The 18793-nt window shown below is 39.3% G+C and overlaps 1 protein-coding gene across 1 annotated transcript in view; it reads right to left on the bottom strand.

Moving 5' to 3' along the window:
• Window positions 1–18793, bottom strand: part of LOC144440038 (uncharacterized) — a 38719-nt gene that overhangs the window by 9305 nt on the left and 10621 nt on the right. The window contains exons 11-24 of the mRNA XM_078129267.1: window positions 18421–18513; window positions 17664–17784; window positions 16930–17043; window positions 16195–16382; window positions 15365–16018; window positions 14447–14560; window positions 13514–13587; window positions 13179–13327; window positions 12931–13019; window positions 12139–12276; window positions 11430–11588; window positions 10918–11035; window positions 9959–10037; window positions 503–8943 (exon numbers count right to left, since the gene is read on the bottom strand). Of these exons, the coding sequence (XP_077985393.1) occupies window positions 503–8943; window positions 9959–10037; window positions 10918–11035; window positions 11430–11588; window positions 12139–12276; window positions 12931–13019; window positions 13179–13327; window positions 13514–13587; window positions 14447–14560; window positions 15365–16018; window positions 16195–16382; window positions 16930–17043; window positions 17664–17784; window positions 18421–18513 (10531 nt within the window). The remainder of the gene's footprint in view (window positions 1–502; window positions 8944–9958; window positions 10038–10917; window positions 11036–11429; window positions 11589–12138; window positions 12277–12930; window positions 13020–13178; window positions 13328–13513; window positions 13588–14446; window positions 14561–15364; window positions 16019–16194; window positions 16383–16929; window positions 17044–17663; window positions 17785–18420; window positions 18514–18793) is intronic.

Genomic DNA, 18793 nt, shown 5'->3' with positions numbered 1-18793 from the left:
CACTCACTGCCACTAGAGGGCATAGTAACAGATCGGGACATAAAACTTTATTTTGGAATTATATATACAACCAGTTGTATGTGCATGTGAATCAAGAAAAAGAAATTTGATGTCATACAAGACATTTTCCCATAAACCCTTGAAGGAAATCCTAGGGTTGAACACATGTCAAGTGAAGCAGAGCTTTTTTTAGAAAATTTCACACATGAATAAATTACTGATGTCCTATTTTATCACCCAAAATCATATGTAAGTTGATAGCAGTAATCAATGTAAGTGTACAAAAGGCAGAAATAAAATAAGTCTGACTGGCCTTTTTGTTTCATTTGGGTAATCAATACAAATTTGCTAAAGGGCAACATATATGTAAGTCTAAGTGGACATTGATAGGAGAATAACAAACCAACCAAACTGTGAATAATTCTTTTCTTACCATCCATACTGCCACTGTCATCATTCCTTGCAAGCAGTTTTGCCAAACTGTGAATAATTCTTTTCTTACCTTCCATACTGCCACTGTCATCATTCCTTGCAAGTAGTTTTTCTTTCCTCTTTCGTTTCTTCTTGGCTTTTTCACTTTCCTCAGTGGTACCTCCAGGTGATTGATCTTTTAACATAGAGGGCTCCCTAAGTAGACTGTACACAGACAAGTCTGAGTTTTTAAGTCTTTCCTCTACAGCCCTCTCCCAACTAGTGTTGGCAAGATTAATGGTAGGGGTTGAATCTCCTTGGTAGGTAGGATGTTTCATTCTTGGACGGCTGGCAAAAGCTCCTGGGTTCTTTACTCTGGGTTTGGATTTGGGTTGGGAAGGACCTGGTAAGGCTTTCACAATACCTTTCCTACCTTCTTTTGGACTAGTGCTTGTGGTGTCAAGAGTTGCCATATCTCGTGGTACTGCTCCATGCATGACTCCGTTGGAATCCATCCACATTCCAGTTGGTTTTGGATTAGATTTCGGACTGACTTTTGCTTTCTTGGCTTTGTTGGTGTTTGACGATGGTTTTCTCTTCTTAGGTGGTTTGGTACCAAATAACTTTGAAGCCACAAGGTCAAGGTCAATGGTGGTATCTGTTACAATAGCCTGATGAAGATATGCTAGTTCCTCCTGTGATAGTTTACTGAGACTGTCCAGTCCAGCCGCAGACAGAATTTTGGCAAGTTTAGCAATCTGTTGTGGGCCAGCTGAAGCAGTAGGTGAGGTTGTTGTTAAAGTATTAGTCTGATAATTTGAGAACTGTTGAGTAGTGACACTTGCTTTTGGCAGTGGTGGTAGTAATGACCCAGCTTGTAACATCGGCCCTCGCAAGTGATTCTGTTGTACAATGGACCTCAAAGCTGCTGATGCATCCAGACTACTAGAGGATGTAATAGCCGGCTCTTTGTTATAATCTGACCACTGTTTGATTTGATTCGGTTGACTTGTGACACCTGAACCACTCGTCAAGGTCGATAGTGTGGAATCCTGGACACCTTGGCTACTAGGAACAACTTGTCTGAGTCCAACGCCTGTGAAACTTGCCACTGGTGTAGTCTGAGTATTAGTTTGCATTATATTTCTATTGTACTGTTCAGAGTTGGCCTTCAGGGAGAGAATAGCCTGCCTGGCAGCATCACTTATCGCAATATTACTAGTATTGAGTGCAATCAAATGTTCATCTAGTAATCCTGATCGACTTGTAATCGTTGAAGTCCTTGATGTCATCATATTACTCATAGTTGTGTTGGTCACTGTAGATGACACTTGGTTTAAGAAATCAGGTATTGTTCCTGGGATTGTACCAGCTGGTGCAGTTAAACCAGACTGTGTACTATGAAATCCATGACTTACATTAGTGTTTCTGAGCATTTGAACGGATTGAGTATTTCCATATGTATCTGGGAAAGTCTGTACACCTGGTATACTGCCTGTGGTGCTCAAGTAAGATGAGGAGATAGGGGAATGTCTACGTATGATTGTTGGGGTTGTTTTTCCCATGTTTGTTGACATAGAGGGTTGTTTTATTTTGAGGAGGTCCTGCCATACCTCTTGAGAAATAGAATCGGTGGATGCCACTTTGTGGTGAATGTTTGTTGACACTGAAGTTCCTTTCTGTATTTGTGCTATGGTGCTTGAAATTGGAAGCCCTTGGTTATTTTGCATAACATTAAAATTTGCAAGTGAGTTTGTGAGATTGTCATTTGAAGGAACATGGCTTCTGATTTTTTGTTCATTATTTCCTATCTGCTGCAGCTGAAGCACTGGTACATTGCTGGTTGATGTCGGTAAAGATTGCGATGTTTTTGGACTGAAGCCTGACTGAAACAGTAATTCAGAGAGTATCTTCTGTTGAGATGGTGTTTTCGGCAAACTGCTCTCTCCTGGGCCAAAGTGATCTTTGTCACCTATCCCTCCATTGTTTTGAGGTGACATGTATCCCTGAAGATTCCCTTGAACTTGGCCACTAGGACTAAAAATCACAGGCGACTTAGACAGACTTTGTCCTGGTCCAGGTAACTTGTTACTTACTATGCTCATACTGTGAGATACATATGGTTGCATGTTACTTTGTAGTACTGATGATGCAGTTGGCATGATGCCAGCAGGTTGAATTAATGTATTACCCAGGACTGGATTGCTGACCATTGTAGGAGTTTGAAGCATTGCTCTGATCGGGCTAAATGAAGGATTTTGTGTAGGATGTTGTGGCTCCTTCTGTGGACTAACCAGAGCAAGACTTGGTTGTCTGTTCACTTCTTCTTCTGCGGCTTTCTGCACTGCAGTCATGCCTGGAGTTGGAACAATAGGGGGTTGGAATCCACTAAATCCGATAGAATTCTGTACTGTGCCCATTCCAGGAATATGAAGAGTCTGTATTTGGCCAAGTTGCTGGTTGATATTCAGACCAGATGGTGGCGGGTATGGAAGAGATGTTTTACCCATGGCAAGACTTGTAGCTGGAAATATAGAGTGTGGTTGTTGTTGTAACACTGTGGCTGAGTTGTGACTTTTCATATCTACGATTACTTTCACTGGACTATGGTTAAGAGATTGAGTAGATGAATTTGACACCATAGGTTGTGGTGCCATTAAACTACCTTCTGCACTGCCTTGAGAAAGCATCACTGGAACTGTTTTTGTATTCATTACCATAAACTGTTGTGTACTTTGTTCTGTCATTGGTACAGACTGTACTTCTATACTACCCACACCATCACCAACTCTTGTCGTAATTTTCTGCTGAGGACTACCAGCCATCATTAGATGTTTGTCTTGGTGATTTACAGCTGGTGTAAGACTACCATCAGATGCAACATTCGGTGCCATTATAACCATCTGTTGCTGGTTACCCATGGCAACTGCATTAGGTCTCATGACGATGTTTCTGTCTGTGACCATTCTTGTGGCGTTCACCTCATTTGCTACTTTGGGTAATATAGCTATAGGTGGCTGGGGAGACTTCTTCTGGCCCACTGACAAGGAAGGGGTGGGGCTTACAGCATTGGGTGCTGCTATGATAGCACTTGAGACTGGACTTGCTTGATGTAAATGCTGTTCATGTTTCACTTGCTGTTGCTGCATATGCTGTGGCTGTTGCTGCAGTAATATGCTCTGCTGTACTTGCACAGGATGCTGTTGCAGTATCATGGTTGGCTGCTGCAGGATATGCGTCTCTCCTGGCTGCAGAGGAATGGAAGCTGTTTGCCGCAACACTTGATGTTTTAAGTCGACTGGCTGTTGCTGCACTATTTGGGTTGCTGGCTGTTGCTGCACCATTTGGGTTGCTGGCTGTTGCTGCACTATTTGGGTTACTGGCTGTTGCTGCACTATTTGGGTTGCTGGCTGTTGTTGCATTATTTGGGGTGCTGGCTGTTGTGGTTGCGATGCCTGTCGATGTGTCATCAGACTTTGCTGTATACGATTGGCTTCCATCTGTTGTTGCATGTGAGTTTCTCTTTGTTTATTTAAGACTTGTTGTTGCATAATTTGTTGCTGTTGAAGAATAGCCCTTTGTTGCTGCAACTGCAACTCTTGCTGTGACAATTGGGGGGGTTGCTGCAATTGTTGTTCTTCTGAGTGTTGTTCAAGCATGAATGGTTTTGTTGTTGTGGATGGACTCTTTTGGTTGACTTTATCAATTTGTTTCTGTAAGGTCTGTTCTACCAACTGTCCCATGCTGACAGAGTACCCAACTGTCTGACCACCTGTCTTAGTATATGAAGTATTCACTACAACACCTTGAGGTAAGGAGGCAGTTTTTACACTACCATCTGGCATTGTCACCAATACAACTGGTTTACCTCCTACTGTGGATAATTTACCCTGTATAACATACGCATTGGTTTTAGACTTTCCTTCCTGACTGTTTTTCGAGTTTGATTTAATTTGTACTTTTGTAGTTCCTGATCCCTCTTTCAAGAGGTCAGATAGAGATACATCCGGTGAGTAGTTTGCAATCAAATCGGTACTCGGTTTTCCAATTTCCTTTGGGGATGTGATGACCTTCTTTCTTGCTGATGAAGCCCTCTTCCCAGGCGACTTTCCTTTGGTAGGTTTACTGGAAAGGTTTGAGGTTGGGGGTGAAAGGTCATGCTGAAGTAATTTACTGGACGGATTAGAAGCTGGTGGTGAAAAGTCTTGCTGAAGTCCAAATTTGTCATCTGGTGGTGAATTAAATCTATCTAAGAGAAGGGACTGTAGTTTCTTGCCAACGGGAATGTGTTCAACAGGTGACGTAGGAACATCTAGTTTTGTTGGCGACTTGATTGGTGTTGTCATGCCAACATTTCTACTTACTTCAGTCATAGGTTTCATTGGTATATGCAATTTTCCATTATCTTTACGAGAATTCCTTCCTCTAGACTTGACAGAAACCTTCTCAGATACATCAGTCTTTGAGTCAATATCAACTTTATGATCAGTACTGGATTCATTAGCCTCTGAAGATTCAAGTTGTTGAGAAGGTGATTCACTAAATCCACTTTCTACAGATCCTGTCAGGGTTGATTCTCCAGTGGTAGATGTTTGCCGATTGTCTCGACCTAACTCACCAGCTTGTTTAGTTTGTTCTCTGTCCATCTCTTTGTTATCAGATTTTCCCTTGGGATCAATATCTTTAGCCGAGATATCCTCTCCAACCTTAACCTTTCTATCATCATCACTCGTCGTTACACATGTCGTCGTTGCACATGTCCCTGTTTTGCTGTTCAAGTCTTCTTCCGGCACAGCAGACGTGTCATCACCCTGATTAATTTTGTCATCACACTTATTGAGAATAATAACAGGATTTAATTCCTTCATGGCAGCAATCCTGGATAAATCACTAGTAAGGAAAACTCCATCTGGAGAGGGGCTTCTCACTTTAGATCCCATACTGCTATCATTAACAGATACTGATTCGGAAGATTCCACTTTCTTTTCAGGTGTGTCCTCATTCCGGCTGATTCTCATGTCACTCCCTTTCACTTTGTCTTCACTCTCTGACTTTTCCTGGTTCGCAACACTTTTCATTGCGTCTATCTCATTTGCATATGCCTTCTCCCTGTTAGCAACACCTTCGTCATTAGTCTCACATTTATCAGATTTCTTGGTTTCTTTCTTTTCTTCAGATTTCTTGGTTTCTTTCTTTTCTTCTGACTTCTGTGATTGCACATCTTCAGACTTTACATCCTCTTCAGCCGCCTTGTCAGCATTTCCCACACTTTTCTTTCTTCCTCTTTTTGGCAAGGGCATGACATTCTCTTCCTTACCGGGAGACTTCAACGGCTTAGGTAAAGTTGCCGAACCATAGTCCACAATCCTAAGTAGCCTAGTCTTAGTACTTCTCATGGGATAACGTTTCCTTCCTTCTACACTAACATCAATCACATCTAAGTTCTTTTCAAACTTTTCGTCTTTCACCTCGTCTTCTTGTTCACTGCATACCTTTAGATGTTTATAATAAGGTCTTTTGCATTTATAGCCCTTTCCACAAAGATGACAAAGATATGATGGGGGTTGCAAATCTTCCGGGGGTTGCAAATCTTCCACTTTCTTTTCCTCATCCTCTTTATTTGCTTTCGATTCAGAACATACAGATTCATCCTCACTGAGTCGTAAGTGAAAATCCTCATCATCATTCTCCTCCCCCTCACCTTGGCAAGACATAACTCCCTCTTCAACTCTCTCTATCTGTTTGCTCTTATCCTCAAGAACCTCCCCCTCACCTTGGCAAGACATAACTCCCTCTTCAACTCTCTCTATCTGTTTGCTCTTCTCCTCAAGAATGTCATCTTCGGAGGTACTTCCCTTCTTCTTTCGTTCTTCTGTTTTCAACCTATCAGAATCTAAATTACTGTCACCGTTATCAGCACCTGTTTTATCACTATCTTTTAGGCCCTTTCCACTACTCTCCTGGGTTGCATCTAGGGGCATGTCTTGAGACACCTGTTGTGTGATGTTGTGATCTGGAGATGAATCTAGGGGCATGTCTTCAGACACCTGTTGTGTCATGTTGTGATCTGGAGTTGAATCTAGGGGCATGTCTTGAGACACCTGTTGTGTCATGTTGTGATCTGGAGTTGAATCTAGGGGCATGTCTTGAGACGCCTGTTGTGTCATGTTGTGATCTAGAGTTGAATCGAGGGGTGTGTCTTGAGTCACTTCTTGTGTCATGTTGTGATCTGGAGATGAATCTAGGGGTGTGTCTTCAGACACCTGTTGTATCATGTTGTGATCTAGAGTTGAATCAAGGGGTGTGTCTTGCGTCATGTTGTTGATCTCTTCCCTCTCTTTACCGTCTTCAACATGACTTTTGCCTAGTTTTTCAAGATCTTTCGTATCATCTTCATCCTCAGAACTATTCTTTTTCCCCTCTTCTTCTCCGAGCATGTCACAGTTGAGAAGTGGATCAACTTTCTTCTCAATGCTGGGTGCTAGATCATCTTGACCACACATCTGACTAACTGTATCAGAAGTTCCTGTTATTGGACATTGACTTGTCTCTTTATCTTCTACAGTCTCAAGCTCTCCACCAGATTCCGATACAGAATTATCTGGGCTAACCTGAGGACATGTGTCTTTAGTTTCATCAATAGTTTCTTCTACATCAGAAGCAGAATCGTTTTCTTTGTGTTCATTGATAACAACCTCAGGTTCAGACGAGGCTTCCCCAGTAGGTTCTGCCACAGCTGGCTTTTCAGAAGCTTCCCCAGTAGGTTCTGTCACAGTTGGCTTATCACAAGCTTCCCCAGTAGGTTCTGCCACAGCTGGCTTGTCACTAGCTTCCCCAGTAGGTTCTGCCACAGCTGGCTTGCCAGAAGCTTCCCCAGTAGGTTCTGCCACAGCTGGCTTGTCACAAGCTTCCCCAGTAGGTTCTGCCACAGCTGGCTTGTCACTAGCTTCCCCAGTAGGTTCTGCCACAGCTGGCTTATCAGAAGCTTCCCCAGTAGGTTCTGCCACAGCTGGCTTGTCACAGACATTCTCATCTAGTGTTGTAATCTGTATGTCTTGGTTGTCAGCATCAATATCTTTTTCAATGGTGTCATCACTAGCAACATTTTCACTTTGTACATCCGTGGTTGCAGCGCCCTCTGTAGTTGAATATACTTCATCCATTGGTACACCAGTCTCTACTACATCACTTGGGATATCACCATGGTAACTGCTTTCCTCGTCTTCTATATTTTGTGTCTTATTGCTTGCAGCCAAAACTTCAGCATCAGCACTTCTGATTAATTCCTTCATCAAACTGACATCAACAGAAACTTCTTCACTTGAACGAGGGTCCGATAAATCCTGGGAACCAGAATTCATCTCAAACCTATTTTCTTCGGACTGCATCACAGCTGTGGTGATCTGTTCCAGTTCTCTGCTCTGTTCTGATGCCATCACTGCCCTGCCAACCTCTACTAGTTCCTTCTCAATCTGAGCTATCTCAAGGGCAGAGTTTTCATCTGCAGTAATGGTAGAGGACCCTGAAGTTGATGCAGTAAAGTTTTGTGCTGCTAGAGATGCTGAAACTGAGAGATTGTCGGTATCTCCTGCCATGAAGTCTAAGGCAGAATCCGAAAGTGTCATATCTGAATCAGGTAAATCCGGAATAATATCAGAGAAGTTTCCGGAATTATTTGAATCATGCCCAGTCATGTTTTCCTGGAAATCAATCTCTCCTCTTTGTTCCATTTGTCCGGGAACATCACTATCCATATCTGGTACACTTTCAAAAGAGTTTTGAATACTTTGGCTTGTGATGCTGGAATTCTCAGAAATGGTATCTCCGAATCCTATTTCTTTCACACATTTTGATCTGATGGCACCAGCATTTAGTCTTTCTGCTATCATTCCTAATCTCCTAGGGGACGCACTATATTGTGGTGATGCAGTCAGATCGATAATTGGATTACTTTGTATCTTCTCCAGACTTTGCGCAGACAGCATTTTCAGTGTACTAGGAGCAAGCCCCCCGATTTGAGCCCCTTCAATTGGTGCTATCTGGTTTACTATTGCAACATCTGTTCCATTCTCATTTGCCTGTGTCATACTATTGCTTGCATCTCCTGATATATTTGTCTGAATACTGACTTCCGAGTCTAATCCATCGTCATCAACAGACTGTATCAGGCTTTGTGTTGCTATAGCGACTAAACTATCAGTTCCCATAGCAACCTCTCCTCCATTTTCATCGATGGCGTCACCAATGGTCTCCATACATTGTTGTTTCTCTTGATATTCCTCAATACTATCGGCAGGAATGTTCTGAGTTTCTTGGCTAATGTACGGTGTCATGGTCTGATCAAGACTGATCTCATGTGGAATAGTATAATTGATGTCATCTATACCACTGGGGAGTGTCATGTTGTGAACAACTGTTCTATTTAAATCTTGAAACTGAGGCACAATTTTGGCAGGTTTATATTCTTTAATTGTTATTGTGTAAATACATCTTCTTCTGGCATCAACTGTACTCCAATATACCCGAGTAACTCTGTTGAAAACAAAAAAAAACAATGCACAATTAAAAATACTAATAGTATTATAAAACACCTGACCTGTTGGCAAACTTTATCTCTGATGCTTATAATAAGAGAAAGGAGAAAATGTATAATATGTAAGATATACTCCTCACACTTGAAAAAAAATGTTTCTTTCTTTATGTATTTATTTATTTATTTTGCAACAGATTGGATTTGTGTCTTATAAGCCCAAGGGGCTGGATGTGGCAAGTTTTAATAACAATTGTACCAGATCATATAAACAAATGTATACTTTAAGTCCACATAGGACACGTTAATAAATAAAATACAAAAAAAAAAAAATACAACAATAGTAAACGAATTAATTCATATCAGTTCTAAAAACATCACATTAGTTACATCCTTATTTTAGTGTATGAAGTAAGCTGAAAGGACCATTTAGGGTTATGAATAAAATCTGGATGTGAAATACAGTTGGCTCCCAACAAAGGAATAATCCCATGCAATTCTTAATATCATAACTAGGCAAAGCCCATAAGCTCGCGCAGGGTAGACTCATTTGTGACCAGCTGCCTCACGATGATATTGTAGATAGCGCCCTCCACGTAGAGAATGCGCATAGTATATAGAATGCGCATGCGTAGTCATTGCACCGCAATGCATCATTGGATAAATCCACCCGAAACAAATTGCATAGTATATCGGACACACATGTGTATTAGTCATTGAGCCACTACACGGCCGCTTTGCTATTAAGATAAGACTAAAGGGATGGTCTAGGAGTAAGACATTATCTTTTGATGTCACGAGTTAGCTTGTGTGTGTGATATAATCTTTTACCATTCCAAGGTCTCCATACAGAGATCTCAATTTACAAATGTACTTGATATAGATGCTATAAAAGATTATGGTACATACAGAACACTTTTTACTTTGGTGTTATGGGTTGCATTAGTTTCTTAGTTTCTCTTCTTGAAGTTTGTTACAACTACTAACTGTAAAAGCTGAGGTGAAAGTCCTACTTACTTGTAGTCAATAGGAAATAAGGCATCTTTGGTATCTGATAAGGCAGAAAGTGATCCCAAATACTCCACAGTCATTGCACCTAGAAATTAAAATAGTAGCAATTAATTAATTAATCAAATCAAATATACACAGTATATTTTAAATAAATTTATTCACATTATGTAGTCTGTCAAATCATTTCAGATGGGTAAGAAGAAATGTTCTGAATGCTAAACTCCCAAAAAGGACCACTTGTGAGAAAAAATTGTCCCGAGAGCAAAGATCCAGCGTACCAATTACGGTAGGCAACATCATCACTATCAATAGCCCATAGTAGTACACCCCTGATAATGCTGATTTAGTTTAAGGATTCACTTCCAAGAAATTTGTTGACTCTGTGAGTGGAAATTTCATTACTAAGTATGGACCCAGAGCCCATGAACATTCATTCTTGCATCTTAGTACTACAAAGACATATTAACATGCCTGTTAAAGACAGAACTGCCCTATATAAAGAGGATTATGGCTAATCTATGCAAATGCGGAAAATTCAAACTGCTGTACAGAGCACTAGCTTCTGGGTCTTGTTTTCATCATTTTTTTCTGTGCTCCGAGAAACACACAGGTCATGTATCATGTACAAATTGTTTGTGAATGTCGTAGGATGGTAACTTGATACACAAATTAGTTGAAAATCAGTCTGTTTGTTTCATAGAATGAAAAAACCTTTCCAAATGAGACAAATTCCCCTGTAAATAGCTGCTTCGATTGTGTGTCATTCAGGATTATTCAAATATGTGGCATTTGCATGTGGAAAACCCAGATATAGGCAATGTTTATATTTTGGTGATTACTTGCCAGTGAGTCATCACAAGCTCTCCACCTCCAAACATACAGTCAGTCATATGCAAAATAGGGTCCCAGGCGCCGCCAGTTGTATGTTTAAGACACTTAGTACTATTCAAGACATATTTACATACCTGTTAAGACATTTATAGTATCTGCATCCCATCCCTTCATTAACTCCTTCTTTAGTTTCATACCCTCCATGTTAACACACACTCTTCTGATAACACCAAAATTATCGTCCTCTACAAGCTGTGAGAATATAATAGATACTGGTGATTACACAATGTGAAATCGGAATATGGTTTGGAATAGAAAAGTAGGATCTGAATCTGAATTCAGACTAGAATATGAATCAGGATCAAAAATAGAATGTGAAGCTAGTTTCAACTGTGAATACAGATATGGATAAAAAAAGAATCTGAATCTGAAAAGATATCTAAGGACACGAATCACAAACAGGATTTGGATTCAGAATAGGATATGGATTTGAATATGAATATGAATCTGGATTGACTTAAGGACACGTTACCAAATCAAGAACAACTAAGTTGCTCAGGTAACATGAAGTTCTGCAGCGATATCTGAAGACATCAATGTCATTTTAACAGTAATTCACCCAATTTTCAAGAGCTGTGTGACTCACCTCGTGATCCACTTTGTTCCGATGAGAATTACAAAACACTTTCTTGTCTTCTTGGAATACACATTGTTCAGCTCTAGCACACATAAAATGATAATTTGCAGGACAGCCTCTCATACAACATCCTACCGTAGCACCAAAACGATTACAGTGCTCACAACGCTGCAACAATATTAAAGTACAAAACAATAGAATTAATATTCTTCACTCCTTGCCAAGAAAGTTAAAGACCAATACCAGACTAGGGTTAAAATTGGAGTGTTAAAAACAGTTGTGTAGCAGAATTAGGGAAAATCTTAATTCTACATGTTTACAAAACCAACAGTAGTTTTTTTGCTTCTGAAGAATTTGAAATATATAATGCAATTCTCAGTACCTGAAATAGAATATTATTATTACTGCCAAGGAGCATCATAAAAACAATTTTTTGCTGACACATATCTTCCGCTCCACATGCATTACTATACTATAGGCATGCTGAGAACAAGCCAACCTTCTTGTTCTATTTTGACTCTTTGGCATGGGGTAAAAATGCTATTACAGGTACTGTGAATTGTAGCATTCACTAATTGAGTAGTACTTTGAGTGTAGTGGGGGATAGGAAATAACTGCATTGTCACATTATCTGTATATGTATGTACTTACCATCTGGTGCCCTCTTGTGATAGGAAATAACTGCATTGTCACATTATCTGTATGTACATGTACTTACCATCTGGCGCCCTCTTGTGACAGCTGGGTGAACATTAATAAGGGACCCATCAACTTCTTCAAAGACTTCAGCTGACCACAGTGCACAGTTAATGTGTATCCATTCATCTTGACCTAAGTACAACAAACGACCAGCGTCCTACACAGACGATAAAAAATAGTACAAATTTTACCCATGCTATTATTCACTCAGAGTTTGTGTACATATATGTGTGCTTTCTGGAATACTACTGTTAGACCCTCTAGCATACCTCAAATATGTTACCACTGTTGAACCCCTTAGCATACCTCAAATATGTAACCATTTTTGGACTCCCTAGCATACCTCAAATATGTAACCATTGTTGGACCCCCTAGCATACCTCAAATATGTAACCATCGTTGGACTCCCTAGCATACCTCAAATATGTAACCATCGTTGGACTCCCTAGCATACCTCAAATATGTAATCATTGTTGAACCCCCTAACATAACTCAAATATGTAGCTACTGTTGGAACCCCTAACAGGCCTCAATACCTGTAACCACTGCTCAAGTCCCTGACATAACTGACATGGGTAACCACTTCCGGAGCCATAAAACGGCACAAATATGTAACTGCAATTGGACCCTCTAGCATGCCCTAAATAAGTTGGACCATCTAACATAACTTTAATATGTGACCACAAGTGGACTTAATTCTCTACTTGTTATTTTGGTCTTATCAACAGTTCATAATTTGACTGGTAGAAATTGTAAGAAGTGTTATTGAATGGCGGAAGTACAGAACAGAACAGAACACAAACTGTCTTACATTGGGATCATCATCTCCAAAGTGTCCACAAAGACAACATCTTCTAACATCTTCACCAGAAGCTTCCATTGGTAAATCAAACACACCATCTACAGAAAAAAAAAAGATAAATCAATTTTCAAGTACAGTATACATATTTCTTTTTCCTGTATACTAGTACACAGTTTAATTTAAGGTAACACGCTATCATCTAATTGTAAGAATTATACACCATTCTACTGACATACTAGAGGTATACAAATACATACCGTCTGATGTTGCTAACTTCTTAGGAGTCGGTGGTAGTTTTTTCAGCGGTGATGGTTGAGGTGTTTGTGGTACAGCTGGGTATTTTTCTCTCCACATAGCGTATTCATGATCAGGGTGGGGTGGTAGTACAGCATTAGGTAGCATACCACTGTAAAAACAAAAATATTTGGAAGTCATTAAAACAGTCATCAGGCAGGAAAAGGGTTGATACAATAAATTTCTGAAAACAAAGGCTTATACTAATGAATTCTATAATTATGTTTAAATAAATTATTATGGTATGAATTAGGAAGACTTGACTGAAACTAATGAACTTCGTATCAGTTTGACTTACTCGGGTAAATTCTTGTTGTGTTCCCAGTAGTTTGATGAATGAACATTGAACCATGGAAAGACTTTCTCCATTTGCTGCAAGACACAAAACAAACAACAGTACAGTTATAGCCAACAGAGTAATTGAAGTGACATGACATGACAAGACACAAAACAACAGTACAGTTATAGCCAATAGAGTAATTGAAGTGACATCACATGACAAGACACAAAACAACAGTACAGTTATAGCCAACAGAGTAATTGAAGTGACATCACATGACACAAAACAAACAACAGTACAGTTATAGCCAACAGAGTAATTGAAGTGACATGACATGACAAGACACAAAACAACAGTACAGTTATAGCCAATAGAGTAATTGAAGTGACATCACATGACAAGACACAAAACAACAGTACAGTTATAGCCAATAGAGTAATTGAAGTGACATCACATGACAAGACACAAAACAACAGTACAGTTATAGCCAATAGAGTCATTGAAGTGACATCACATGACAAGACACAAAACAACAGTACAGTTATAGCCAATAGAGTCATTGAAGTGACATCACATGACACAAAACAAAACAACAGTACAGTTATAGAAAACAAAGTCATTGAAGTGACATCACATGACAAGACAAGACAAGACTGGGGTACCAGTATCAATTCTTGCCCTTGTCAATTGCCTTTGTACTTTCTGACATTAAACAAATTTTGTCTAAATAACTAATGGGCTGACGAACAGATTGATTGACAGATTGCTGATTGATTGAGTGATTGATTGATTGACCTATTGATGGGAAGATTGATTGATAAACTGATTGATTATGGATTGACTAATAGGCTGACTGACTGATCAATCAATTGATTTGATAGGGTGACATATATTTGTGAATACAAGCAAGTAATAATACACTACCTGAAATAATGTACAAACTAAACTAACCTTGATAAAGACATTTTTAGCAACCCTGTTTCCTTTCTTCAATGAGGCATTTTCATCCATCTCACTGGATATGGACTCTTGAAGTATCTTGACAATGTCATCACTAAAGGCAGTCTGAGAAAAATAACAACAACAATTAACCATTGTTAAAGGATTACTGTGCAGATATTTTTTATCGCTTATGTAGTGTTTCAGCGCCTATGAACGTTTAGGATATATGGCGCTTTACAAGTGCTATTATTATTAAATATGAATCAACTGAAGTAGTGTTCTCATCATGCACTGGTTGCTATAACAACTGATAAAATGAAAATTCTTTCACAGAGCATTCAAACAGACTTCGAATGAAAACATTACATGGACTTGATGATTTTATTGACTTCAATTGCTTGTAGAGTCATGATGGGTGAATGGTTTGCGTGACTGGCTTGGAATCTACAGGTTGCAGGTTCGAGCCCCATCGCTGCCTGCTGTTTGTTTCTGAGTGGCTAAAGTCCTTAGGCAAGATTTGAACCACGACTGTGCCTTAGTCAACCCAGCTGTATAATTGGGACCTGGTAGGATGTAGGTTGCAATGTGAATGCTTTAATCCTATGCGCTTAAATGGCTGCAATGGATTGTATGCTCCCCGGGGAGTTGAGGAAGACTAAAGGGCCGTTGTGCCGTTCTGATCCGAGCCAGGGTAATAATTGTAAAGCACTTTGAGCACGGAGTGGGAAAGTGCTATATAAGAAACCAACATTATTATTATTATGTTTCTTTTCCAACTGATAATCAATGTTTCAACTTGACTACTTCTACATCCCCACTGTGTACAACATCTATGTAATTGTTTCTTTTGCATTAGAAGTTGTCTGAGAGTGTGTAAAAAATGTTATGTTCAGATAAATTCCAGTTATTTTATCAGACAATACTTACCACTGACATATACCTCTTCACTTCCATTCGTTCTTGGACAGTTACCAAATCAGGAGCATGATCTTTCTTCGGTAAGCCAGGGGGTCTTCCATGCCTCTGAATTGTAAACTTGTTCCCAGTTGTTTCCTTTTTCTCAGTTTCTTTATCTGTCTCCATTTTTGGAACATTTTCCTGAGTTTCAGACTGACTGACTTCACTATTTTCTGGGGTTTTCAAATCCTGCTCACTTTTATTCAACAGATCTGTAGTTTCAGTGTCTCCTTCTTTCATTTCAACACTGCTTTCTTTCATTGGTTCATTCAAATTGTTATCACTCTCTTGATTGGCCATTTCAATGTCTGTTGAACTTTCTTGGGCTGTTCCTTCTTCTGTTTTCTCTCCCTCCTGTGCAACTGGCTCTGAAAACTGAACTCGAGTGGTAGTTTCTCCACTTGCTTGGTCCTGATTGGCTTGCTCAGTATTGGTAGGTTCCTGATTGGTTGGTTCTGCTTCCTCATTTGCATGTTGATGCTCAACTTCCATTGGTTGATCAATTGTAATTTTTTCCTCTGTTACTGTTGCAGGATCTGACTGCTCTTCACTGTCAGCTATTGTTTCTGTAGTTTTCTCTGTCTCTACGCTATCACTCTGTATCGGCAATTTGGATTCCTCCTTCTGAAAAAAAAATTGAGTTCATGATCATCAGATATTTGCAATACAAAACCAACAATCCACATTTTGACATTGATAATAAATAGTAATACTCTTGTAAAGCGTTATATATCCTAAAAGTTCACAGGCACTGAACACTACAAAAAGTGATAAAAACTGTAAATAAAATCCATTCTTACCTTATCCTTCTTCTTCATTAGATGATCAATTCCTTTACATGACAATACATGGCCAAGCACTAACTGAAATCCAGCTTGCATTTCTTCCTGAATGTCAATCTGCCATTGTGCTGGTTTCTCAGGTTTACATCGTGAACACACATAGTGAATATCTTCTGGTAACTCACACATAATTTGATACATCTCATCTACAAGGTAAAACAGAAAACAAAGTAATCAATAGGGAACTTGCATGCTCAGACACAAAGGACTATGGGATTATCTGTGGTTATCGTAATACCTAATCTGGAGCTACTGATAAAATTAACCTCCCACAATTGTCAGGATGACTATGAATTGATTATTTATGGTTACAAACAATGTATCAACATTGTTTACAATACTAATTGATTAGTATTTATTATCACATTTCCCATGCTGAAACATTCAATATGGCGGGTTTGCAAGTTCCCTATTCTCCCATTCCATACCTTGTGGAGTCATAGCGATTGAATCACCATTAGGGTGACTAGCTTGGATTCTGTGAGTTTCTGGTTTCAGCCTCTCAACTACCGTTTGTGTCTGACTGACTAAAGTCACGATTTGATCCACGATTGTGCCTCATTCAACTCAGCATGTGTAACCTGGTAGGATAGCGGTTGCTATGAATGCATTAATAATATGAATGCTATGTATATTGCAACTCAAGAGGGCGCTCTTTCTGAGAAAGGTCTGTTACTACAACATTTCACTTACCTGTAAGGCCTTCACATTTTGAGTGGACCCAACTTTCACAGCTTGCACACTGCATCATCTTGGATTCATAATCATCATCAGTATAGCATTCCTGACACAGAGGGCAGTAGTTGCCTACAAATACAACCATATGCCATATTGATTATTTCTCATAAGTTGGGTGGTTCTACACAGGAAACATTGAAAGGACCCTTTAACTTATGAGAAATGTACTAATTTCATTCAAATGGTACCAATCATAGCACAAAGGCTGTGAAATATTCTAAATTTTGGAAAACAGATTCCTTTAAATCTATTAACAATCTGTTAAATTATCTTTTGAATGTCAGCTACAATTTCAGCAAATTTGTTCTTCATTGAAACTTGAAAGTTGTACAATTGAGTCTATCCTAGCTACAGTTTTTTTTAAATGGGCAATAAAGTGGGTACAATCTGCCTGCATCTGGTCAAGGCACAGAAAATCTCTAAAGATTTCACCAATTCACGAAATCCTGTTATCAGGGTTTTGTGTGTGCCACTGTTCTTACACTGTGTGTGTGTGTGTGTGTGTGTGTGTGTGTGTGTGTGTGCACGCTCGTGCGTGCCACTGTTCTTACACTGTGTGTGTTTGTGTGTGCGCCACTGTTCTTACACTTCTTACACTGTGTGCGCGCGCGTTTGTGTATGTATGTGTGTGTGTGTGTGTGTGTGTGTGTGTGTGTGTGTGTGTGTGTGTGTGTGTCACCTGTTCTTACCTTTGTCAAATAGTTTACCACAATCCTGGCACAGAGAGAAGTCATGTGACCATTGTGCGTTGCAGGCCTGGCCAGGAGTTGTTGCTCCACAGCTTTTACATCGTACACACTTTGTACACATCTATACAGTAAATAATAAACAACAACAAAGTGTCAATTGATCAACAACAACAAAGTGTCAATTAATATCTTGAAACAATATGACAATACCAAAGCTTATATCAAAATAATATGATCCTAAGAGTGTATCAGCTGTGTGGTAGATGTTTAGTGTCACATGAAAGGAAGTATGAGTTGATGACTGACAAGTTAATGAATACACAATGTTATAGGCATACCAGGGGATGCAGTGTGATACACTAATGTGTGTGTGTGTGTGTGTGTGTCGTGCACATGTTTATACGATTTTGTATGCAAACATCTATGTGTGTGTGTGTCGCGCACATGTTTATACGATTTTGTATGCAAACGTATGTGTGTGTGTCGCGCACATGTTTATACGATTTTGTATGCAAACATCTGTGTGTGTGCGTGTGTGTGTGTCGCGCACATGTTTATACGATTTTGTATGCAAACATCTGTGTGTGTGTGTGTGTGTGTGTGTGTGTGTTTGTGGGTGCTTTTTGAATTCATAAAATAATATTCAAAATGCTTTGAAACTGTACGAGTACTTTCTGCCTCTGTCTAAAACCATTATGGCTGGACAATAACTCTAACTACTTATTGTTGCTACAACATGTGTTATTTATCAACTTACCCATATTTTCTTTTTCTTGGTAGGTTTGGTGGGATAATTTGGTCCTAGACATTCAGCATGGTACGTATTATGACATTTATCACACTGAAGTAACTAGACAAAAATATAAATATATATACAAATATTACAAAGATGGTTACCTTCTTTATATCTATAAATCTGTGACTAAAATAGTTTTAACACCAACAAGGTCAATTTCTATGACTTTCCACAACATACATGATCAATTTTACTATCTGCTACATAGCATTGCTGTTTTGTAAATTTTTCAGACAATTCCAATTGTAGACAAATGTAAATACATTCAATTTGTTCCTGTGTCAGTTGTTACTAGAGCACACATGGTAATTGATTTTCTTTTGTCAATTTCATT

This window comes from Glandiceps talaboti, chromosome 9 (assembly GCF_964340395.1).
Source record: "Glandiceps talaboti chromosome 9, keGlaTala1.1, whole genome shotgun sequence".
Classification (NCBI taxonomy): Eukaryota; Metazoa; Hemichordata; class Enteropneusta; family Spengelidae; genus Glandiceps; species Glandiceps talaboti.
The sequence above is the reverse complement of the archived record's forward strand: the minus strand, read 5'-3'. Positions and strand labels throughout refer to the sequence as shown.